Source organism: Drosophila subpulchrella, chromosome 3R, assembly GCF_014743375.2.
Source record: "Drosophila subpulchrella strain 33 F10 #4 breed RU33 chromosome 3R, RU_Dsub_v1.1 Primary Assembly, whole genome shotgun sequence".
Lineage (NCBI taxonomy): Eukaryota > Metazoa > Arthropoda > Insecta > Diptera > Drosophilidae > Drosophila > Drosophila subpulchrella.
Genome location: NC_050609.1, coordinates 19469173 through 19495075, shown reverse-complemented (window position 1 = coordinate 19495075; position 25903 = coordinate 19469173). Strand labels below are relative to the sequence as shown.

The 25903-nt window shown below is 43.5% G+C and overlaps 1 protein-coding gene across 2 annotated transcripts in view; it reads right to left on the bottom strand.

Moving 5' to 3' along the window:
- Positions 1-93: 93 nt before the first annotated feature.
- Positions 94-25903, bottom strand: part of LOC119554145 (G protein-coupled receptor kinase 2) — a 51519-nt gene continuing 25709 nt past the window's right edge. For both annotated transcript variants that reach the window (XM_037864936.1, XM_037864925.1), the window contains 10 exons: positions 4728-4823; positions 4548-4668; positions 3866-4480; positions 3549-3654; positions 3279-3468; positions 2562-2810; positions 2329-2486; positions 2052-2261; positions 1699-1962; positions 94-1637 (listed from right to left, as the gene is read on the bottom strand). In XM_037864936.1, the coding sequence (XP_037720864.1) occupies positions 1545-1637; positions 1699-1962; positions 2052-2261; positions 2329-2486; positions 2562-2810; positions 3279-3468; positions 3549-3654; positions 3866-4480; positions 4548-4668; positions 4728-4823 (2102 nt within the window). In that variant the 3' untranslated portion in view covers positions 94-1544. The remainder of the gene's footprint in view (positions 1638-1698; positions 1963-2051; positions 2262-2328; positions 2487-2561; positions 2811-3278; positions 3469-3548; positions 3655-3865; positions 4481-4547; positions 4669-4727; positions 4824-25903) is intronic.

Here is a 25903-nt window from a genome sequence, read left to right as displayed (position 1 = left end):
CCCAGTCACACCCAAGAAATAAAACACCAGCCGACGTGGTAGTTAAATACGTTTATTGTTTTTGAATGTTCATCTCTTGACTCTGCGTTTGTGTTTTGCATTTTGTATCATTATCATTTCGCTTACAGAATAGATTTATTTATGTATGTATATCTGGTATTTACGATGCTCTATAAATATGCCTTTAATTGCTAGAGATAAATATTTCGGCGCTTGCTCAGTTTGGTTTACTTTATGTAGTTGTGGTGCTGAATTGGATTCGGGGCTGATGGCGTTTGTCTGCTGCTGTTGCTCTGAATGCGGGTTGGTTGCTTGTTGTTTGTGCTGGTAGTAGTTGTTCAATCTATGCCTTACAATTTACTAGTTGTGCCTAAATCAAGTGAATTGGAACTAAGACTCGCTGCCAATGCCAACAAGTTCAATAATCATAATCAATTTTTCATATTAACATAATAAATTCTCCAATTGGTTTTCCATTGTTTTCGTTTTTTTCTTTGTTGCTAATTACAAAATGCCTACGCTACGTTTACACAAAACTTAGACACTAGCTGACATCGATATCTCAATGAATTAGCATTAGTTAGCATTACTTGCTGTTAAATGTATTGCATGACGAAACAAATATCAGTAATAACGTTCTCCCGCGGGAACCTGCGGCCATCGGGCCAACTTAAACTTAGGCAACAGAAAAGAGTCATAGAACAATATGAAAAGCTTAGCAAAGGTGTGCGGCAATAAAACTTAGGAGTCGTATAAATAATCATAGGTTTTAAAATTTACAATCTGTTTAGGTTGTACGCTCGTATCGTATCTATGTATCTATGTGTCTATGCATGTACAATATAGTAGTAGCATGTGTTAAGTATTTGTTAAAAATGCATTCAAGTTTTCGAGTATTCATGTCATTTTCTTAACTTACAAATGCTAACTAGAACATCTATCTTCCAACGCGGTCCCGTTGAGCACAAACTACTATACAAAAATTACACATTACTCTGCTGGCGTTGCCTCTACTCTGCCGTCTACATAGTGCTGCTCCTGCTCCTCCTCGTTCTCCTGCTGTTGTCCTGCCTCCGGCGACGCATGTCGTAGATGATCAATTAGATATTAAATAGCGCTCGTATTTAAGTAACATTATTCTTGGGTGCTGTGACAAACTGACGGCCTTATAGTGAGTGGTATTCATGCTACCACGATTTAAATTAATTAACGCTTAATGTGTGCTCATTGTGTGTGTTTCTGTTTCGGTTTGAAGTCATTTGGAAACATTTATAAATATATGTTATGTGTAGTGTGGTCAAAATCAGCTTGCAATTTCATTAGAAAATTTGTTGTAAAAATACAATTTCAAAAATGCTCCTTGCGCGTCAACTGAGTGGGAAACCGATATCGGTTTTGGTTTGTAATTAGGTTGTGCTATGATGTTATTCTGCTTCCGCTCCTGCTGAAAACCCCCGATTCGGGGTATCTGTGCGCAATTTGTGCTATGTGTCGACGTCTACGTCAGGCGTCCGCTTGGAGGCATCCTCGAGCGATCTATGCTATCAGCTCTCGACCGTCGTGGAGGACACGCTGTGACTAGTGGTAAGCAGATGCTCGGGAATGGGAATGGGCTGTGTGCGAGCCGGCTGCTTCTTCTGCAAAAGAAATCGAGTTGTTAGAGGGTCACTCAGGAGTAAGCAAGAGTAGTAGACCAACCTTCCGGCGAAAGGGGAAACAGCCCGCCTTGTCAGGTTCGGGCGCCGCGTTGATCTGCAAGTCCGGCGTGGGGCACTCCTCGGGACCAAATACATTCAGCTCCCGAAAGCACTCGGTCTCCATCATCTCGTTCTGCCATGAAATGGATACGGAGCCCGTGTTGAATTTCGTATAGAAATTCGTGTCGGATTCGTCGATATTGACGCCCTTAACCGTCGAGAACTGTTCAATATCGAGCACATCTTTGGCGTAAACGGCGTGCGGCTGCGGATGATGGAAAAGCGATTAAAGTAGACGTTTCCAGCAGGCATTTCCAATATCACAGCGGCATGTATGCAAATGAGTCAACTCACGTCTGGCACAAAGGGTGGCTCCAGCATGCCAGCCTCCAGGCGACGCCAATTGAGCTGGGTGGCGTGGAAGAACGGGTGGGCCATCACATCCTGCCCGCCCATGCGTCCGTTGCGGCAGCCCAGGCGCTGCTTTATCGATTTAGCTAACAGCTGTTGGCACATTGATTTGGCTTCATCGTTAAACTTGCTTGAATACTTTTCGGGATCCTCCTGTAAGGACAGCAGAGTGTTAGCTTTAATCGGAATACTGATGAATACTGATGGCTGTGACCCCAACCTTAACGCGCCTGTCCACCTCCTCGCGCTTGACCTTCTCCTTGCGCATCCGGAACGGCGCCTGCCCCTCGATCATCTCGTACAGCAGGCAGCCGAAGCTGAACCAGTCCGGCGAGAAGGCGTACTTCTCGTTGTCAATGACCTCGGGGGCCATGTACCCTAATGGGATAAAGGGAGGAAAAAAAGGAGCTTAGCTGGAGGCATTTAAGTCAATCCGCTTTTGCGATTACTCACCCACTGTGCCCACCCGTCCGCGCACCATCTCGCCCTCCGGAATCTCGACGGCCAGTCCCAGGTCGGAGATGCGGACGTGGCCGTGATCGTCGAGCAGGATGTTCTCCGGCTTGCAGTCCCGGTAGACGATGCCCTGCTTGTGCAGGTGCTGCAGGCCGCAGGCCACCTCGGCGGCATAGAAGCGGGCACGCTCCAGTTCGAATCCCGGGTCGCCGCCCATGTTGTAAATGTGGAATTTCAAATCGCCGCCTGCAAAAGAAGAGCTCGTTGATTGTCTTCCTCCAACAATGACAGGTCCTGGGAGCCCCATTGGCTGCTGACTGAATTGACTGACTTGCTCTGGCTTTTGTGTTCAAATTCAATTAGGCCGTCGATTGACGAACGGACAGACTTCGGCATTGTGGCAGCAGCCTGAATGCCAGGAATTTAATTAAAATTGCAAACTCAATCATCGCTGGGATTACACATGCATTTGTTATCATTTTAATGAATGCATGCAAATGCCGGACAGTCTGATAATTGGCAGCGAAGGACACTGAGCACTGAACACTGAACACTGGACACATGGAGTGGATTCCAGCGAATGGAAAAACGAAAACTAACAGGATTAACCGATAAAGAGTCCCAGCACTTAATTAACCCTAACTGGCTGGCCATCGACAGCTGTATTGGCCCGCACTGAGATGCAGAGATGCAGGGTAACAGGATAACACCCACCATTCATTATGGTCAGCACCAGGCAGAGGGCATCCTTGGTCTCGTACGCGTAGGCCAGATTGACCACGAATGGCGAGTTGATTTTCTGCAGTATCTGCTTCTCGATTAACACCATCGACTCGCCCTTGCGCTTCTTGATGCGTTTTTTCTCCAGCTTTTTGCACGCGTACATTTTCCCAGTGGCCCGCACCTGTGAAAGGGAAAAGCGAAGGTGGGGAGTGTGAGAACGAGGTCGGGTGGCCACAGGTGGCGATTTTCCTCTTGGCTTACCTGACAGGCGCACACCTCACCGAAACCGCCCTTTCCGAGCACCCGGTACATGCGAAACGTTTTATAGGTGATTGGCTGTGCCTCCAGCCACTTCCACTGCAAATATCTGGTGGAAGAGGAAAACACGGAAAAGTATTAACGGCTTTTCTTGGAATTTCCCTCTTTTTTCAGTTGAAAAGTGGGTGGCATGGAAATGATCTCAGCTTATGCCAATAATATGCATTCTGACAGACTAAATGAAATAATTGCTTTCAGAGGATAATTCAGAGGAATAAGCTCTTGTGGGAAATATTTCCTCGAATGGCAATATAACCCACCGGTGGAAGTACATAGAGCTCTCGAACTCCCGGAACGGCTCGCCGGCCAGGAACGCCTTAACTGCATTCACACACTGGGCAAAGATGTCCTTGCCGCCGCTGTTGAGTTTGTTACGCACTTGCGCAATGAGATCATCGTTGAGCACGTCCAGCACGAGTTCGTCGGGATATCCGCACACATGGGGTCCACCCTTTCCGCCTCCTTCTCCCACGCCGCCGCCGCCACCACCGCCCTTTTCCGCATCACCATGGCCATCCAGGCTCTTGACGCCCTCGCCGTCGTCGTCCTCCTGGTGGCCATTGCCGCTCCCATTCCCGGTGGCATCGTCGCCGTTGTGATTGCGCGTGTCCAGCTTCTTGTGATTAATGTCGTTGCTGTTGCTGTTGTTGATGTTGTTGCAGTTGTTGGCGGTGGTATTGTTGCAGTGTTCAGTCTCAGCTGTTTCAGTTGGATTGGCATTGCTGCTGTTGAGCAGCAGCTCCTCCTGCGTCTCGGCGTCCAGGCCGTCGCCACCGCTGCCGTTGCGCAGCTCCAGCTGGGCCTCGACGTCCAAGAAGCGCCGGCCGATGTCATGGCCAATGAATATGCGGTTCGAGATGTACTCGATCTCGTATCTGTAAGGCGGAAAGTCATGGGTTAACCTATGAACTGAGGGCTTAGAGTGCTTACTTCATCACTTACTTGACCACCTCATCCAGGAAGGTGATGTAGCGAAAGTAGACGGGCCGCTTGTTCTCGCAAAACAGGCGGAAGAGCTCACGACCAATGGGTTGCTGATCTATCACGTAGCCATAGCTTATGTCTGTGGAATATGGATATAGTGAATACAGAGTATACATTAAACACGCCCCTATATCTCACCTAATTTGTCTTTCAGGTTGATGCATTGCGATATGTGTGGGAATTGCAATATTTTGCGCCATTTTTTGCTCTTTCCCTTGTTGCTGTCGGAACCACCTGAAAAAGCACAGAACAGAAATCAGTTAGTCTCGAAGCAAACATTTATGATGAGCAAATAAAGACTGGGGATTTAATAGTTCAATCGGAAGCCGCAGCACTCAATTTGCATTTTGTGAATAACAATTCGAATGGAATTTCTAATTCTCATCTCCGGAGCAAACACTCTGATTTTCCCAGCCACTCGAGTGCAAAGGTAAAGTGAGCGCTTTGCATTTACTTGTGTATAAAACTAGGGGCTGTGGACGTGATTGCACTGATTGCTACTCCGCATTCTCATCCCCATTCACAAACCCAACTCCGAACCCATCGCCAAGCTGTCCTTCTTCTGTCTGGCCTGGTTTAACGTTATGCCGGCAATTCTGTTTTATTTGCACTAGCATCGAGCCATAAAAACAATATTTTCAATGCGAAATGCATAAAATGCATCCACATAAACAAGACAAATAAACTGAATTGAGTGCATTCGCTGTTCTCGTCTGTTGAGTTGATTCGTGACTCGTGACACTTGGAATGAATCAGTTTATGTGTCGAGAGATCTCTCGGACACCATCCAGTGGGTGTATAGTTTATACCCCTAATTCCGTCACCGAATTCAAGTCAGCAATCAGCCCAGCCCGCCTCATTTGTTGTGCACAGATGACCACACAAAGGCCTCATTACACCGAATAAATCACTATATCAGGCATTTCTCTCAGTGCCCCGGCCAGTCGATAATAGTGGGGCCATAAAATCTAACAAGAAAATTAAGTGGACGGCCAGGCATCTGGCGAAGAATGGAGTCCGGTGAGAGGGCATAAATGTCAGAAGCAGTCAAAATCAAGTGCAAAATGTAGGCGAGTTGGCAACAATGTTCGAGCGGAAGCGGAAGAGCGGGTGAAACAGCAACAAAGCCGGTCGAGGAAAATGGGTTAATATGCCCATCCACACAGTCGAGTTCAAGGAAATAGTTTAACCTCTTCCATCCATTTAATAATTTATTGTAATCCTCTTATAAGCTTTATGAGGGAATTATGAATTTAATATTAAATTCAATTGCCTTTACAAAGGTATATCCAGGGAATGGCTAGTAAAATCATACGCAAAACTATTTAACCACCCTCTGATGTGCGCTGAAAAGTATGCTATATGTTGCTCAAAGGAGCAACTGCCATTTACTACAAAGTAGGCGTGTTTCTGGCGTAAAAGCAACCTTGTAATTTGGACTGCCTCAGTTGCTGCAAGCACTCACATTCGTTCTGTGGGGCTTTGAACGCCAAATGCCAAATGCACACACAGACTTGTCTGGCCACAGAGCATTAGCCACTTATTTATGTTGCCAACTGGCAGCTTTTCAGTCTGCTGCCAAAAGTTTTAGCCCGGCTTAAAGTTCCTCCGACGCAGGATCTCGCAGTGCGTGAGCATTTAATTTAGTCTCAGTGCAATTATGCAAAAATAAACTCACAAACTTTGAAGGGCAGCAGCCGCGGCAGCAGTCGTAATTTCCATACAGCAGGAAGAGCCACCTGAAGAAGGATGAGGCTGCTCTGCGCTTAGTTAAATGAAATTACCGGCGAAAAGTTTAGGAAGAGGGAAAACTTAACCCAAAGCTGGAGGGTGGTACTGCTGGTCTGCGAAACGTTCAAGGGGCTTACTGAAGTTTTCCAAGTAACAATTAGCTGACAGACCCGGGCACTGAAGCAAATATGAAATGTGTGGGCCAAGGGATTATGGGATTATAATGCCAAGTCTTCGATAAATTCAGTTTATTAAATTCAAAGTTGCCAAGAGGAGGTAAGGTGACTATTGGAAAGCTATTTTCTAATAAACTCTGCGTCATTAGTGCTCTTTAAAAGTAAACTTTCTTGAACTGGCCATCTTCCCGTCTTCTAGACGCCGAAAAAGTTTTCTAAAGTTTCTGCAATTATTTGGCGAGGCGTAAAAACAGAAACAACGCCGCATTTCAATGAATTACGAAACTTGTCCGAGGACGAGCGAAAAGTCAAGAAAACATTTTCAAAACAAATAAATCGCATTATGTGAGCGGTGGTTTTTCCTTCAGTTCAGTTCAGTTCGCTGATGTGCTTCATGTGGATGTGCCAAAGAAAAACAAAAGTAATTGAAGGTGGCAGGGAGGGGGGCGAAAGAAAAGTGCTATAAAAACTTATTAATGAAGCCATCGCAAGGCTAATTTGCGGTTGATGGCTTTTCTAATTAAAACCAATCAATAAGAAAAATAGCGTCCCCATCTTGGGCTTGGGGCTCCATGTACTTCACCCTTGCAGCAGTCAAGCGGTTACAAATGCAATTTGTCAGCCGGAGCGACTGACAACTGCAATGGCCGCAATGTTGCTGGCTAATTGAGTGCTCCGGACGCAAAAACCCAGTACAAGGATGTAAGGACAAGGAGGAGGAGTCATCACTGGAGGACTGGCGAGTCCAGAGTCCTTCTTATTTACGACTCAACAAGTTGACACTAGATTACGAAGGGCCATTTCACATCTCGAAGCCCGGGGCGGAATAAAAAGAAATTACAATTTACATTAAACGCTCTCTGATTTATCGATTCGCATTAAAAGTTTTTCGGTCGCAAACTTTTATGGACCTCGGAAAACCCTGCCCCACATCGTTATGATCAATTTTCCCGCTGGTCGCCAAGAAGTATGTGACACAATTTATAAGTGTCAAGTTGTCTCCGCTCTTTCGTTTTAGTGTAATTTGATGTAATTTTTCACTGGCCAAGGAAAACCAAGAGGCGGCCACCGACTGTTAGCTGCAATTATTTATGGCCGCTCTCCATTTTGGCCAAGTCGCCAAGTCGTGGTCCAAGGTTAAGTGCGTGCTAATAAGCTCACGGCCAAGGCCCTCGGGGAGCCGTCTCAGAAGGCTTTCGATCGACAGGGGAAATCTATTAGGAGGCGGTGAGGTCGGGCTGAAACCCAAGAAATGGCCAGGGAATCGACAGCGGTAGAATGGCGAAGGTTGGAAATTATTAAAGCCCTGAAACTTATGCAGGCAACAAAAAATAAAGGAGAGGGTCCCAAGCAAGGTTATCATATATACATATAAAACTTTCCTTTAAATTAAATGAATTAATGTAGACCTGAAGTTAGTAAACCACAGATAGGTAAATATAACTACGGTAAATCACAATCCATCAATTATATATTTCATCTTAATAAAATTAAAATATATATATATTTTTAATTTATTAAGTGAATTAGATCATATCTTTCTTAAAGAATACTTTGTAAAAAACTGGTACAAGTATACAAACCCAAAATAAAGGTAAATCCATCTCTTTTTCCAAGAAATTTAAAGTTAAATAATCTGTTTAAAACATGTGTACGAAAATTCCAGCCACTGATAAATCTCAAAAGGCCCGATGTATGGATAATCCTGCTGTTCAACCCCACTTAACCTCTCGTTTGTCTCCTTTTTGCGCTGTCTGGGCTTTGATTGTTTCAAGTTCAGCGTCACTGGGGGTGCAAAACAAAAAAGCAGTGACAGCACACAAAACGTGTATTAAAGCAGAGGACACAATGTTCAACAGCAGTTTTTACACATCTCGCTAATGCAAAACAAACAGCCAGAAAGCAGCCAGTAGAAATAACAATGTCAGGCGAATCGGGGAGCGTTATGCCGCCGATTTACCTACAGCGAAGCGCACATTAAATTAATTATTACTGTTAAAAAACCATAAAAATACAAAATAACAATAAAAAGCCGTAAAAGTTACGCCGCCGGCAATCGAAAAAGTTGATTGGCAGACCTCTCTTCTGCCCCCCAACCCCGCCGAGGGGGTGGTGGGTGTGGGTTGGGTTGCTGTTCCAGTGGGTGGGTGGCCACCCAGGAGGTGGAGTCGAAAAAGTGAGGGAAATAAAAGCAGACGCTGCCACATGAAGTGCATGTAAATGGGCCTTTGATTGACAAAGGCTTTTAATTGCGGGCTGCAACCCAGGACCGCCAGTAGAATGCGATACGCGATATGGAATGTGCAATACGCGGTGCCCACACCCCTCAAGGTCGAAGGTCAGGCGGAAAGCCACGCACGGAATGCACAAAATGGCACTCTGCACACCCGCAGCCAACTAATGAAATGCGTGATAAAATAATTACACCAGGTGTACCTTCACACACAACTGAAAATCGATCTCAAAAGAAAAGCAGCCAAATTCAGAAGCAATTAATGAACAGACTGGCTATTAAGTGCAATTTATTACAGCAATAGAGGAAACCGAAACCAGAAATGACCGATAAAGAAAATGGGAGTATGGTAAATTAATTTACTCTAACCCATTAATAAAATTCAGCACAAGAGTGTGTAGATCACATAAGAGAAAAATCCAAATTGCTAACATTTATTCAAGGAAATAATATACCCTAAGTCAAAACGAAACCGAAATACTCTAGCGGTCTCTTCTTAATTATAACTATCTATGGAATATTTTCACTTAATTTAAGGTTTTTGTTAATTTTTTTCTCTGTACCTTATTTACTCATGTGCTTGCAGTTTAAAAGTCGAAACACCCATCGAGAAACTCAAATATTTTCATCAAAATTCCGAGCACACGCGAATAAAAACGAAATGTGTGGCTATACAAATCGCATCATCGGAATTCTCACTCAAGAGGGAGATAAAAAGAATTACTCTTTTATTTTTCGTGTGCTTCTCCGGCTGCTGGGCAATAGTTAAATTTGTCTGGCAGGGCCATAAAACAACGGGAGACGTTATAAAGTATTTTATTGCCTAGCATTATTAATTTGTTTTATTTCAGAGTGGTCCTGGCCATCAACTGGAAACCTGGGACACAATTTGCTGCTTCGTTTGTCTTTCAGTCTCCTCTCCAGATCCTCAGACTTTCAAGCTTAATTTGCTCCTCGGCAGACACGAAAATTGGCGCCCTTTGTGGCCGTTTTTTAATGGCATCGTCGGAGTGGCAGAAAACAGTTAACTTGGTGGGCCAAACTATAAAGGAAAGTTGATTCATTGGCGCCGTCATTAGACCTTCTTAAGTCCCCAAAGACCCCGCTTCAAATGACCCGAGAAATGGTTTTAAGCTGGGCTAGTAATTTCGGTATTTTAAGAGGAAAACTTAGGTGAAGAACCCCCTATATATGTCCTTTGATGTCCTCTGCACGTTTTGCCCGTCATAAGCAAACGCTTCAAAAAAAAAGAAGGGACAAATGTGAAAATGTCAAACGAGCAAGTTGTGATTCACATATGTATGAGCTTTAATTTATTCATTCAAATACAAAGTGGCCGAGAAGTATTGTTGTGCCACCTTTGAGCTCCGTTTTCGGCTTACCTCGACTTCGATTGCGACTTTCTTGTTTGGCCACGCTACTTGGCCAATAAATGGGCATAAACTGTTCCGTTCCTTCGGGTTTATATGGCGCACATGACGTCGTAAAACGCACAATAAACGAAACGTAAACATGGCCGAGGTAGCGTGCTTAAGCACCACACTGCGTATGCGTAATGGCTCCCGGGCGAACTACGAGCTACCTGAGAATGTCCAGAGACAATGGCCACCAACCTGACTGGGAATCCTGGGACACGGGACCTAATGGCCAATATAAAAACTGATAAGGCTCCGTGTCGCTTCTCCTTTTAATTAAGGCCCCCACGGCAGTGAGTGCAGCATGCAGAAGTGCAAATATTGGCACAACTGACTTGACATGGCCGGCTGAAAGCTGGTAAATAGTTTGTGCAACCGCCGCGGGACACAAAGGCCCGAAAAGCATTGTGCAAACATCAACATCCCCATCAACAGGACGCCCCCGCGTCCTTTACCTGAAACACTGAACACACTGCGGTCTGACTTTGTTTCAGCCGGAAAACACATCATCCCGACTGGCAGTCAGGCGCACTGCGCCAGACTTTACATCAAAATTTATATTTTTGTTACATTTTTTCCTTTGGAATGAACTTGCGAAATGGATTTTTGCAAATAGAGAGCCAACTACGTGACGTCGGCTGTAAATAAATGATGTTGCCGCTTTTGTGGCAGCGGATGTGGGTGGTGGATTTCAAAAAATCAAATGGAATTGAAATGTTTTCGGAATTCTGGCATAAATACTGCAGGGGAAACAATGCGGATTGGGTGTGGAATAGAAAATATCGCACTGGAGAAACTGTAGCTTGTCGTTTAGTTAGTTAAATTGCCACCTGGCCTCCATCATTTCATACTTTTCCAGTTAGTTATTTCCTTATTAGTTGTGAAACTTATTTTCCTGGCCATTTTCCTCACTCATTATGGCTTCCATCACTTTCTCAGCTCCTCTATGCCATTTACCCATCGCCACACAAAGGAGCGAAAAATTGTACAACAACTCGAAAGTTTTTTAATTTATTAAATTAGTATTATGAGCGTGGTTCATTTCACGCCAAACCCTTTGAATTCTGCATCCCGGAGTCCCGCCTCGTTTCACTTAGCCACTCGAGTGCCATAGTTTGCACTCTCCACCGCATAATACATAATACCATGGTGTATCCTCGCTGCAGCGTTCAAGTGCATTTCTCGTTATAATAATTCGCTGTCGCTGACGTTGTTGCTGTTATAAAAATTGCACAAGCAGAGAGGAAAACTAAAAACTAAAAAAGGAAAACTCGTATCCTACTCAAGGAAATTGTCGCTGCATGTTTGAGTGGGTTGAGTGGGTTGTTGTTGGTCGGGTGCCCCTCGAATTTATATATACCCGCACATAAGTTTAGTCCCTGTATATAAAGTCGGTGGGTGTGCTATACCCACACTTTCTACATATATATGTGGCAGCATCAGCCAAGCAGTAAACTCAAGGGCTGAAGGCTGAACCTCCTGGCTGTGGTTGCTTTTGCTACTCCTGTGACATTGTGTTTGAAAATATATTTCATGCCGGCTTTCCCATTTTCCCAGCTACCCGTTTCCTCCTCCCTTCTCCCCACACAAGTTGTGAAAATTTCCATTTGCCAAGAAGGGTCCGCTTGAATTCTCGTTTCTTGCGCAAATTGCCCAGCAATTATAATTATTGTTTTCAACATTACACAATTATTCAACTGGCTTCGTTTGTGGCTATTAAAAGTTGCCAATTAAACTTACAGCTCGACTGCACAACAAGCATTTCAATTTCCTTTTAACTTCTGAAATAGTAACAATACTTTTGCCAACTCAGGTGTGCGTTTTTTTCAACAGATTGGGTGGCAGATTTAACGACATTTTTGGTCTTAAAAAGAAAAAATATTGGCCAATATTTCTGCAGCCAAGTGCAAAGGAACAGGAAACTGACAAAACTTTACTCTGCATCGAAATTTACAAGACGAACTAGTTAATATAAGGAAAAACTTTAGCTTGCAACTTTCAGATGTAATTGGTTTAAGGAAACTTTAGGGAAATGTCAGCTGAGTTTAATTGGATAAAAGGGTAAAGAACTAAAAAATAAAGAAACTGAATAATTAATTGTAAAGTCAATAAACCTTATAAGTTTAATGTATTTTAAGCTGAACTAAATTGTTTTGTTTTTAGATAGTTGTATAATATTTCTGTTAGTTTCCAAAAAATATCTTTTATTGAATAGCAAAAACTGCGATGCTCTCATTTGGCCTTTAACACTTTTGTGTGCCCAACGCTTCCTTTCCGTTTCTTTTCTCCCATGGAAATGTCCTCTTATCTCCTTTTGATTGCGGAAACGGAAATTATGGCCAACACTCCCGCCTCGTTTGGTTTTGGGCACTTTGGCCCTTTGCTTTTGCTTTGTTAAATGTTTTTTAAACACTTTTTGAGTCGGCAATCAGCTGAGGAATGCAGTTTGTTGGGCGGAACTTAAGGGGTCTGTTGATTTTGCCCGGGCTAATATTGATTTTCGGTTAAATTAGTTTATCTAGGAAAATTGGACCGATGCCAGGACTGGTCGTAATTACTCGAAGCCGACCTTTATGCTCCTCTTCGGCCGAGGGCAATTGGCCAGCAAATTGTATTAACCTTGCCGGGCACGCACACAAAAAGAGCGGCCATGTATGGTATATATTACTACCATAGTAGTGATAATAATAATAAAAACATGCATCAGGCCATGTGACAATGTTTCTTTGGCATCTGCTCGTCGGCCATAATTAAGTGGGCACAAAAACAGGGCGAAATTAGTTGGGCAGCCGAGCAAATCCCGCTCATAAATAAATACAGCCCCCGGGTTACGACCTCATGATGTGGTAATAAACGTAATAAGCATTTTGTCCAACAAAGGCCTCCGTTTCGGCTCATTAAATTCCCATGAAAGGCACGCAAATGAAAAATATGAAAACAATAAAAATCAATAAAACGTATTCAATTTCGCTTTCCACTTTTTTCCTCCTCTCATTTGATTAATCATTCGCCGCGTGTGCAGCTGGACTCATTACCATTGGGTCGTTTCAATGGTTGGATGACAATTTTGGTGGACAGCCTGTTGGCCTTAAACTCCGACAAGTGTTGCCAAGGACTTTGACCTTTTGAAAAAAGGAGGAGCGGAAAAGGAGGACACGTGTATTCGAGGGACGGTGACTTCAAGGACGAGGAACACATCAAAGGCTGCTGTCGCCGCCTTTTGAAAGGTCCTCGAGATGGAGACCCCAAAGGCTGTTCCCTCCTCTTCCGTGCTGAAATTTGAGTTGCTTGTCCTGTTGATAATTAAATAAAATAAACCAGACCGAGTAAAAGCCTGCTAAAAAGGAATTTGTAATGCAAATGCTTTCACTTCCACACTCGGAAAAACCTAGCCCACATCGGCTGGAAATTGCCTCAGGTACGAATTGGGTTCAAGAACGTTTCAGTCTTAATTTGAGAACACTTTAAAGCGAAATCAAGAATGACATGTTCTTGAACCAAACATTTATTATGCTTAAATTAACTATGAATTCTTCTAAGCTTCATTGAATCAAGAACCTTTTAGGATAATTTGGGGTTTAAGAATGATTTATTCTTGATTCGAGAACGAACAGCAAATTCATTCTTAGAAGTTATTTTCTGAGTGCACTTTCACCCTCATAACACTCGCAAGGCTTAGGAACCCAAAAGCATTTAAGGCACGCCGCAAAAGATGTGGGGACTTGGAATTGCAAATTGGATCAAAGACATTGCACGTTCCTCTCGCCATTCTCTAGGTATTAAAGTGCAATTTCCTACGCCGGCCCAAAAACCGAAAAACAATTCGCCAAAGCACACAAAAATAATACAAATAATCAGGCAGGGCAACAAGAATGCCGAAAAAGTTCTTGGCCAAAAACTTTTCACACAAAAGCAAATTGCACAGGCCTGGCAAAAAACACAAGCAAAGAAAAAAGCAATAGCAAAAGCGGCACATGGCGCGTGTCTCGCATTTCAAGTTTGCCAAAGTGTAGTTTGTACATAATTTAAATAATTCTGCCCAGCGCTGACAGTCCGAACGTGCTGCCCGTGTCGTGATTTGATACTCGAATATCCAAATATCCAAATAGCGTTTTGGCCAACGCACCCGGAGCATCGCGTCGCATCGGGTTTTTAGCCTTAGCCCGGTCGAATCGACATCGAAAAACAACTGCTGCCAGCCGGCAGTTTTCAGTTTGCATTGCAGCTGTCAAAGTATTTGTCAAAATGTTGCATATTTCAGCGTCAGCGTTGAATTTCCGAAATGTTTTCGCCTTCTGCTCTCGACAACTGCAAACAGGGTAGCAATCAGTTTGCGCATCGGCGGAAATGGGAGTGGAAAGCATCTAGATCGAATTTGAAGTGATTTTTGAGCGACAGTCCGCAGAGGGAATTTCATTTAAATATTTAACTTATTTTTTCTTGTACACTGATAAATAAGTCATAACAAAATGTAAAATCCCATTTTTCATTATCAAGTTAACGTTATACAGTGGTATTTGTCTGTAAACTAACCCCTTATTAAACCTCAACTTTATTTCATTTACAAATTTCACACACTGACTTCCAATATGCCGTTTAAATTTGAACCTATTCAAATGCAATCCCCTGTTAATCCGAGTATCACCCAGAATCCAAGGCGTCGACCCTTTTTCACTCCCACTGGGTGTCACTGGTTTTCATTCAACTCGTTACTTCAGACCACTCACATATGTACATTTACACTGACTCTTGGCCATTGCTTATGGCCAGCAAACTTGTTTGCCATCTAATTGCCATTGGCTTTTATTTCAGTCCTTCCTTTTATATTGCTTTTTGTTTTATAATTCATCGTGTGTGTGCAACTGTTGGAAAAGTATTAAGTTGCATAGAAAAATGTTGAACAACGAAATGTGTAGTGTGCCAAACATTCAGGGACAGAAAGTGATGGGCTTCAGACTTTGGTATTACCCATTAAAGGTGCAAAGATGTATCTTTTGTTTTTTCAAGATAGTGTTATCCATGGAATTCTAAGACGACCATAAATAACTTATGCTGAGTATCATCTAAGCAACTTTTTTTCATCACGCATTTAAATAAATAAATCTACTTGGCAGGGCAAACATCATGCCCACTTGTTTGAAGAGTGTGCCTGGTGTAAAAACTATTTCTGCGAAAGAAATACTGCTGTTGCTCGCTGCTTTTTCTTGTTCACTGTTGCACATATGGCTGCATTTGAAGTTGTACAACATTTGAGTAATGTATCGCCGAACAAGTGAGCAGCTGTTGCCATGGAAGCTCTTTAAAAACGGCTCAAAGGGGCACATGTGCTTTCTTCGCAATTATCTGGGCCATTTTATCAGTCTGGATTTGCATGTATAATTTTCGAGTATTTTTCTATTTCGGTCTGCTCATCAGCCGTCCACATGGCCGACATGGAGATAGAAGATTGCGCGATAGCCTTGATAGACTTGCAGAGGAGACTCCGGATGGCTGATACTGATAACGCGGGGTCGGGATTTGGGATTTGATTCCGATTGTACACACATGGTTCTAATTGTGACTCTGGCGGCTAGACGACGACGGCAGGGTCCCACAATTACTCGCAATCTACGCCAATTTGGCAAGGCTCGCTCAAACATTCAAATGCCAAATAATCGCACTGCCTCTCTATTGGGTGCAAAACAAATCAATTAAGCCGAACGAGCAGCGGGCAACGCCTGCGTTTCGAAATTGTTATAAATTGTCTCGGTTCCATTGAATTATTTATGAATGAATTTTATTAGTTGCCCTCATTGGCGGCTCATCAGTGTCCGCTGACTTGACATTAATTGCAGTCGAGTGGAGTGGAGTCGAGTCAGAAGCAGTCGACTTGCGGCCGAGCAAACAGTCAATTAAACGCTCTACATTTTGCCAAACATTTGATTTAATTCCAGTCTAGTTCAGCTCGCATCGTTACTGGGATCGCGACCTGCCGGCACTTGGCAATAGATAAATGTTTGCTCTGGCCAACTACACACTAGACAACCAAACAGCTAAACAGCTAAAAACAAACACACATGCCGCATTCCCACATTAAGCAACCTTGTTTGGCAGCTCATTTGACAGCCGAACAACATGATCGATGCTCGTTATTTACTCTTGCTCCACTGCTTTGGCTCATTTTCCTGCTCATTTTCCCCGTGCGACTGCAGACTGGTGATTTTCATTTGCATTTAGTTATCATAAACCAGCGATTTGCTGCCGTTGCCTTTGATTGATGGCCGGCATCTAACGGGTTTGCCAATAAAACTTGCCAAAGCTGCAATTTCTCTCTCCCGCTTTCACTCCAAGGCAATTTGCATGTCTGACTTCTCGGCAGTTAACAGATGAATCCGGAAAGTGATGGGTGGAAAGTCAAAAGCAGCAGGAGTTGAGTTTCCTGATTGTTAAAGTCTTAGCACAGATAATATTTAAAGTTCCCATCAAGAGTTTACATGTTCTAATTAAAAGTTTGAGAACCTCAAATAACGCCAGCCAAGTGACGTTCTTATGAAAAGTGCACACAATGAGCAGCATAAATAGAAGCAAGCGTACGAAAATAAACGTCTTTAAGCGTTTGAAGGGGCAGAAAAAGAAATAAGACTTATCTGACTGAGCGACTGGCATTGTTTATTGTCAAGCACTGGCACTCGGTGGGTTCTGTTCGCCGTCCGTATGGGTGTGTTATTTTTAGCCGACAAACCCTCCCACTCACCCACCCAACCAGTCAAACAATCAGCAGGCGGTGGCTGTCGAGTAACAAAGGCAAATATGCAATGCCAGACTATCAGAATATCAGAATGCCAGAATGCACTGACAGCGACAAAAGCCAGTTGACAGTCGTCGAAGGCAGCCCTCTGCCATTCTAATGCAACGCAAGCGGCTTATGTTCACGTTATAATATGATATAAGGGTGCCTAACCCATCCCATCCCGTCGCAGACCCATCCCATCTGTACACACGCCAATCGCGCTGAGCGCATTAGGCAGCTTGTAAGTAGTAATTATAATTAAATGCGCATACCGAATGCCAGGCGTTCAGACATTCATACACTCAAAGATTGCTCATTCGCAGCGTTGGCCTGGGACCACAAAGTACGCAACGCGAGAGCAGAAAGTGCAATCACCATTAGCACATCCTTGATCCTGCGAATGTAATTAGTTGCCTCGAATGCCGCAAGGCGGAAATAATTACAATCCAGGAATTTATGGCCACAAGTCGAGTACCAAGCATATGGTGAGAAATACGAAGCTTAGCCTGCGACTGTTGCAAATAATGGCATTTAAAGCAAATCCCAAAATATCAACAATCAACTTGGGCCATTGCATCATAAATCCTCTGCTTGCACGTCATCTATTGAAATTAATAACGCAATAAAACCCAGCATCTTTACTGGTTTCATCTGCTATGTAATGTTGTGTGTCACTCATGTGTAATCCATAGATAAACAAAGGAACAGCATATATGTACAGTGCACATACAAGCCAAGGGAATGACGATTATGTGGTTATTAAAGTTATTTATGTCTTGAGATTGCGCTAAAGCGCACAGAAATAGAAGGGATCGAAAATGAGCAACGATTAGGTATTTAATAACTGATAATATAACCAATATTGCAATTATCTCAGATTTTAAGCAATGTTAATTTATAATTTCCAATCAAATTTAAGTTGGTTTTTAGATTTGAGACCACAGTATTATATATACAGATTGATAGTGCTATTTTTGACTTGGAAATCCATTGTAAATTTCTGTACATCCTGACCTTTTGGATATGGTACTCCTTTTTAGATACTCCTCAGTTTCATTTTCAGTTTTTCATTTTTATGGCAAGTGAGTGTCACTGGGGACCACGTTGTATCAGCCAAGTTAAACAAGCGACCACCCAAGCACCAAATAAACAATAAGCTCCGCTCTGCGATTTCAATTGCCACTGCAAACTCGTCAGCTTTTGTGGCATCAACGATTTAATTGAAATTGCATTTGCAATTCTCTCGTCGGCCGGCAATAAATAAAATCAATTCGAACAACGTTTTATGGATGAGGATCAGTACTCGGGCAGTGCATTACTTCTATTGTGTTTATGCTGCAATTTAAATGGTAAATGGTATATGGTAAATGGCAAATGCCGAATGCGGAATGGAAATTGAAAAGCCTGGCTGGCGTTACATTGTTATTATTTAGCTGTCGCTGCATTTTATAATTGCTTTTAAGCCTCCGCAGCAAAAAGCGAGCGGCTTACCTCTGGTTTCCCCACCTGCCGTTGACATTTATTTATTTGCTTTGGGGAATTGCTGGTGCTGCTGGCGAAGCTGGTGAAGCTGCCGCTGACAACATTTCAAGTTGCCGGCACATTTGGCAACCAATGAAGTGTAAAGAGCTGGCTGCATTTTAGAAATTTAAGTTGCCGCTGCTGCACCGGCTCAATGGATAATGGATGCGTTGTATGCTGTCAGAAATTGAATTGAAATTGATATGCGAGGCGCGCGGGAGAATCGCAAACTGCCATAAACCTGAAATGCTGTCATTTATATGGCGAAATTGCGCATACGACACGTTGTCAGCGGAAGAAGCAGCTAAGCAACAGGAGATCCATTTCCATGGGCACAGTGGTCGCGTGAGCTTACATCCCCTGCGCATTCAAATATTTTAGTTTAATCAGAAGTGAATCCCGGTAAATCTCTTTTTATGGCACACCTTTAGGCATAATCGTAAAGTAAGCCCAATAAATATTTATCGATTTCGCATCACTCGACTCGGCCCAGTGTGCCACCTAAATATAACTCACTTGGCTTTCATCAGCAGAAATTTTCACTGCGACACTTACGTTTTCATGGCAGCCGCCAGCATAAAATATGCCAAGTTCCGCCTCTGCTCGAGCTCCTTTTTATGCCAGGACATAAAACGCTGGGCCTTTGAGGAGGTGTCAAGGAGGAACTCCTCCCCTCCCATCGGCAAACTATGGGTGTTTCGTTTTATTTAACGCAGTCGAAGCTCAGTGGCTCACTTCTGGCATTGTTCCCCGAGCTGCCTCGTAAAATGGCAGGCGACAACGCCTAAAAGCAGGCAACACGCACTGCGCCAAGAGGACATCAATCATAAGGAAGGTCCTTCCCCCACTCCGCCTAACAAAGACAAATAGGCGAGTTATCCTCGGGATCTGCTTGTTTTGACCAGAGGAACAGCCATCCCAATTTCAATCCGAATCCCAGACTTTCTGTCTGTCGGATGGCATTTGCGTGCATTGCGCATACGTCGCGTTGCCCTGCCGACAAATTAATCACAATCTGGATAGCGGGATGGCTGGATAGCTGGATAGCTACCCCGCCCACAGCTACATGAAAATCCCTCGCAACTCCCATCACTTTTTGACTTTGGATGGTTTTAATTTATGAGTCTGGCACGCTTGTTGCAGCCGCACACCCCCTTTTCACAAATTAAAACAAGAATCCAACATAATAAAAATAAATTAGAGCTGAAGCCAGTCGGAGGAGGAGCGTAGGCAAATATAACAAGTGAAAGCACATTTTGGCTGGAATTTGGCCGGGCCTTTGTTCCTCCCATCACGACCCCATATAAATAATGCACAGTATAAAAAATTAATTGTCAAAACAATCAATAAATTTGCTTTATGGTCCCAAATCCACTGGACGCCGACGTGGGCTCGTGGCAGGCTAATGGCGCTTAAGTCGCCTTGCTTATCGGCCATATTCGTCTATATCCACACACCACTCACTATATACTATACAAATCCCACTGTTTGTCGATCTGTGTCGCCTGCCAGTGGGCAGCTGTTGAGCTGCTGCCGCCGGCGGCTTCATTGCTTTTCATTTTTATTTTGGGCATAGCCGACAGCCAAAGTGAATAGATTCCAATTTATTTTGTATATAATCCGCACGCCCCCCCAACCACCGAGCAGGCCGCGTGTGCCGAGCTCAAAAGATACAGGTAAAACAGCGTACACATGCGGGTCTCTATATAGACGTATAATAAATTATATTTAAAATGCGATAGGTTGGAAACATTTTGGGTTTGACAACAGCATCGAAAAAACATTTATATTCTTATGCTTAAATTAAGGAAGGTCTTGAAAAAGTGATTGACAATCAATCAGGAATCAGGAAAGACCTTTATTAATAAAGGTATCAAAAAAGATGTGGAGGGCAACTTTTTGTTATTTAATTAAGTGCGTTGGGCTGACGAAAGTCTGCCGGCGGCTAGCCCATATCGATTTCTAGTCCCCAGCTTGGTGATTAAATTATTTCCAGTTCCGGTCCTTTCCCGCATGAAATTTTAAAACATTAATCATACGCCCCGCTGACCATCGGCCACCATTTTGCCAGGGCGAAGGGACAAATGATGTCGCAGGATCGCACTCGTGTGTTTACATGAACCTGTCGTCTCTGCGGTCATTAGTGCATGCATTTTTAAGCATGTTAGGGTCACACGGCTGCGATACTGGGTCACCACCTGCCACCTGCCGCATTTTGCTCTGCGGTTCCCCACACAATGCACACAACATTACGGCATAGATGTTCGTGCGGCAAGAAGGGGGTCGAGTGGGTAGGTTCTAATCGTAATCGGAGAACTTTCACAACTGAAGAACCACGAAATCGACTAATGAGGTCGGGGATTCCCCGCGGTGGCTTAATGGGATTCCAAAATTCCAAACTAGATAGCGAAAAGGCAAAATTGCGGGGCATAAAACTCAATCAATTTGAAGACAATGCACAATCATAAATATCCATTTCAATCAATTAAGAGAAAGAAAGCAAACGGAACGCAAGACGAAGACTAATGCTCCGCCAAAAAATTGATTTGAATACTCATATTTCGCATATTACGTATACGGACCATCGACAAACGATTAAATATTCCGATTAAATATTCATTTGCTGACGCAGCAGCGCGTCACTTAATACAGCGATTCGATTCTCGAACGTCGGGGGTCGACGTTTCGATGTTATTTCTTATTATTGTTTTTGCCGTTCTGATTATTGCTGTTTGCCTACGTCAAAAACAGTTTGTATCTGTGTATCTGGGCATCTGAGTATCTGTGTTTCACGACTCCCCCGGCAGCAGCTACCGGTTTTTCAAAAGCAATCTCTTGAATTCCCACAGCGGCAGTGCAAAAAACAAAAAAAAAAAATCAAGCAGAAACAGACATCGTATAAACATGGAGCTCTCTGGGCTAGATTTGTTTGCATCATGTGAGTTCGCCAACGGGCGGGTATATTCGCTTTCCCATCACTGCCAACGGCCACCTCACCTTTTAATCCCCAATAATTGAAATTCTGATCGGCACAAAAGATAACAGTTTCCTTTGTCAACGAAGCAAATAATAAACAACTATCGAGGCGCAGTCTTCTATGGTCATTGTTAGCAGTGCCAGCCCAAGAGGCTTACACCTATCAGTGCGCCAGGCTTTGTTGTCTGGTAATGAATTTAATTTGCCAGGATAATTGCTTTCCCAAACCATTCAACAGCTTTGGAGTATCAGTTTTAGTGACCAGGAATACGCTTTTAAAATGGCAAATAAAGGTGGCAATGAAGAATATATACCGAAAACTGGACAAATTTCTTTGTTGTAAGACCAATCTACAATTGCTTATACCAAATATTCGGATAGTTGTGAAAAAAACTACATTTATAAAACTCCTGCTTGAAACACATTTTTAAAAATATTCTTCTTCCCCTCTTGGTACATACTTTAAAGATATAAATAAAACCCAAGTAAAACTTTTATACGATGAGGTACCCTTGTAGTCGATCATCTAAGACTTCCCTGCTTTATCTGCATCATCATTCGCATATTACTTATACGCGTCAAAGTGTTAATGAATATTGTTTTTGCCCGTCAGCGGAAATGTTCAGTGCTTGGATATCTGGCATTACTTTCAGGGAGTTAATGCACTCCCCATGTACTTTGCAGCAGATCGTTATTTGTGGCACTTTACATATACAATTAGGGCGAGTGTGGTGCGTGGCAACAATCAATGTGTCTTCAATTTGCCAAACAACAATCGTTTTGATTGCAATTACCAACAAAGAGAGAGGGCTTCCTTGCTCAGATACAGCTTCGGCGTGATAAGTTGGTTCCCGGGGATGTGGGTGGTACGTGCTGCAACTGCAGATGGAGCAAAGAGCAGAGACCGAAGACCAAAGGGCACAGAAGACACACAGCCACAGACCGCATCCAAGCCCATCGAGTGGCTTCCCCTTTTCTCCGCCAAGAGGACGTCCGTCATCCTGCTGCCAGAGATTGTGGGTTTGATGAGCTGCCCAACTGCCAGAGCTGCCTACTCTATACCCCGCATTCTAGTTGCCCCAGGTTTGCGTGCGATAATTAACATCTAGATTTTTAACTGCTTAGCATACATACAACATAACTGGGGCTTGTTAGACCCGCCCGATAAAGAGAACTGCCACTGGGGACCACTTGGAACGAATTCGCGTGTTTCTCTGCTGTGTTTTGTTGCCCACTCACTTGTTTACTTGGCCAACGGTCAATGAACTGCTTTTCCAGTTGGCAGCGGCACCTGTCGCTCCCAAAAACAAACAAGTACTACTGAAATACCGAGAAAAGGATCCGAATTTTCTTGGTATTTCCAGGAAGTAATAACAAAGAAATTTAAGGATGCCTAAAGCTTTTCGAAGAAAGCAATATTACTCAAGAATACTTATCAACAATACTAGAATCGACTGCAATATACCATTACGATTTCGGGAAATCATAAGCAGAATGAGATTTTAAGGAGAATTGAAGACTAACATGTTTTTGACATAATCGAACAACATTTTCCCGTTTTAGGAAGAAACGTCTCCAAGTGCAAAACACTCTTGAATCATCTACTTTATTATGAACGCAAGATCGTGATTTTTTCCCCTCTAAATGTGAGCCATAAATGGATTTGCGACATCAAAAGACACCGCCAAACAAGTGCGGCTGCTGTTTCTTAGTTCGGCGATAAGCTTTTGACTCCCTGCTTTAATTGTTCACTTTTAGTTGGGGGATTCTAATTCTAATTCGCTATCGCACTGTAAATTCCGCTCTTTATGGCACTTGGTCCAGCTGATAACTAGAGTGCAGCGGCAAACTTTTGAGCTGGGACCAAATTAAATTTCTCACTTCATTCCGACTTGAAGAGGAGTCTTCTGAATTTCAACGTCTGCCTCTTGGTATAATCAGCATTATGGCCGGGCATTAGGGTGAAATTTATGCGGTGATGGCGACGTTTTTCACCCGACTCCCGACTCCCCTTCACCACCGCAAAACCACTTTAATGCGACGTCATTTTAATGCCACGAAGAGGAAAAAAAGAAAGGAAAAACTAGCAGAAGAGGAGAAATAACAGACCAGCTCAGAATGCAAACATAATTTTCCCTAATGCCAGCACAAAGGAAGACGAGTTTGGCATTTGCAGTCATTAAGGAATGCATTCAATTAGCCAAAACAACTTTATAGAGCAGCTGTTTTTGTTGTTTCTGTCCAAGGGGCGTGGCCTTTCAGCCATTGGATGAGCCAGCAATCACGGAATGCAGCCGCAGCACCGCTATCGCACCACTTGCACCACCAACAACCAGCAAACCACCAGAGTCCAGCGATAAGCCAGCGTTTTGTGACGCACTGCTTCCGCTGAGTGACGTAGGTCGCTCAAGACCCCAACATCCGACCCCAGACCCCAGTGATCCCCATCCGATTGGATCCCATATATGTAAATATTCAAACATACGTGCTGCCGATAGCATCGACGAGCGACAATCTGACAACTGATACGGTAGAATTGCTTTTGCAGACCAACTTTGACAGGCAATGACTTCTACTTGACTTGCATACTCGTTTGGGGTCATCGAAAATGATATCCCAGTGTCAAATTAATCGTGTGAGCGCCCACAAGCCAATCTGGTAAAACAATTGCTAATCTAGGACAGTCGTGTGATGGACAGCCCTTCATTAAGTGCTTGGTTTAATGAGATTTGAGTTGGTTTACCTTAAATAAAGGCCTAATTACCACGAAATGAAATATTATTGGATTTAGTAACATTTTCTAAGGCAACTTTATTCTCATTTCCATACTATGCCATAATAGTTCTGAACGACGACTGTGTTTTATTGATCTTTCAAGTTATTGGTAACAATTCGAATTCTTTAACTATCCATCCAGATTAAGTAAATTACAAAAGTTCAGTCACATAAGTCATAAGGCAGTTATTGGGTACGTATTTTTGCGAAATGAAAACGCATTCAGTAAGCCCTTAAATCTCCTGCAGATCTCAGAGTTCTCATGCCACCAATCCGACAGCAATAAGTCCTTGTAAATGAGTGACTAAAGAAACGTATTCTCCCGACGCGAACAATCATCCCTGCTTTCTACATTTGCATTTGCTTTTGCATACTTCAGCTGGCGAGGAGAATAAAATTCAGCAATAACTTTGCCGGCCAGAAAATATGACGGGAAGACGGAAAAGACCAGAACTTTTCCGGAGAGAGAAGAATAGGGCTGGAAAAACTTTATGGCAATGGATTTTTCCTCATCTCGTTGCCGGCGGCAGTTGGCGGCGCGACTTCATTTCAAGACATCTCATCCCTCTTCCCCCTGCTTCCCCGAAAAGACAAATTCACTTTTTGACTCGTAAAATGTATTGCAAATGTGTATGCTCATCCTAGCTTCTGGCTTCTATAGCCCATTGCCATTCCGCTCTGCTCTAAAATATTACATTACTACAAATTGAAATTTTGCGCACGTTTCTGTCATTTAAATCTGTTGAGGCGGCCCGAAACCAAACGAACCAAAGTATCTGCCAGATACTTTTTGCTGAGCGAAGGGGAGCGGGAACCGGCTTTTTCTATCAGGCAGACGGCAATAAAATAAATAACATTTAAAATGAAATATTTGATTGGGCCGCATGCAAAAGGATACGATACGGCTGGTTGGTGGCTGGTGGGGCACATGCAACATGTTGGGGATGTTGCAAGATGCCGACACTGAAGGTGACCTTTGCACAAGCCCCGCTCCTCCGCCGGCTAATGCATAACTTTGCATAAATTTCCCACAACCTAATCGCCAAAGTTGACTCTGCTGTAAATAAACAGAACAATGGCGCCAACAAACAGCAGCGAGCGAGGAAAACTCGATGGTGGGCGAGTTTTCCAAGATGACAGTGAACTTGGTTGGCGGGTCGGTGGTGGTGGGCCCTGCAATTGAAGTGTGACCTCGATAACGAACTGAAGTGTATCTGCGGGTGCGTCCGCCCAATAGAGCACTTAAAGCCCGGCACCATGGAGCATGAAAATGAATAAGTTGCTGGAGCGCAAACATTTAACGCTTCATTAACTTTAGATAAAGCCCAGGACCAGGCAGAACGCCCAGCGAGGACAAAATCGGCCCGGACAGCCCTCACATCCCGCAGCCTCCCCTTTCTCGAAGGCAAAATTCGAGCCCAACTTCAATCCCTACAATTAAACAGACCACGCTGCAATGCGGCAGGTGGGGCGGAAAAAATCGATGACAAGGTGACAGCACAGAGCACTTCAGCACGTGCCTGCCAAAAAAAAAGACTCTGTCTAGTGGAATTTGATGGTGGAGAAGATGCTGCTATAGCAGCTGAAAAGAATTCACTTAAATTCTTTTATAACATATTTTCCAAAGTTATTGAACTTTCAACACTTCGCTTGGCTTATTTAAGACATTTTTACTCTGACCTAAAAACAAGTTCAGTTTGTCTTTCGCTGCAATGATT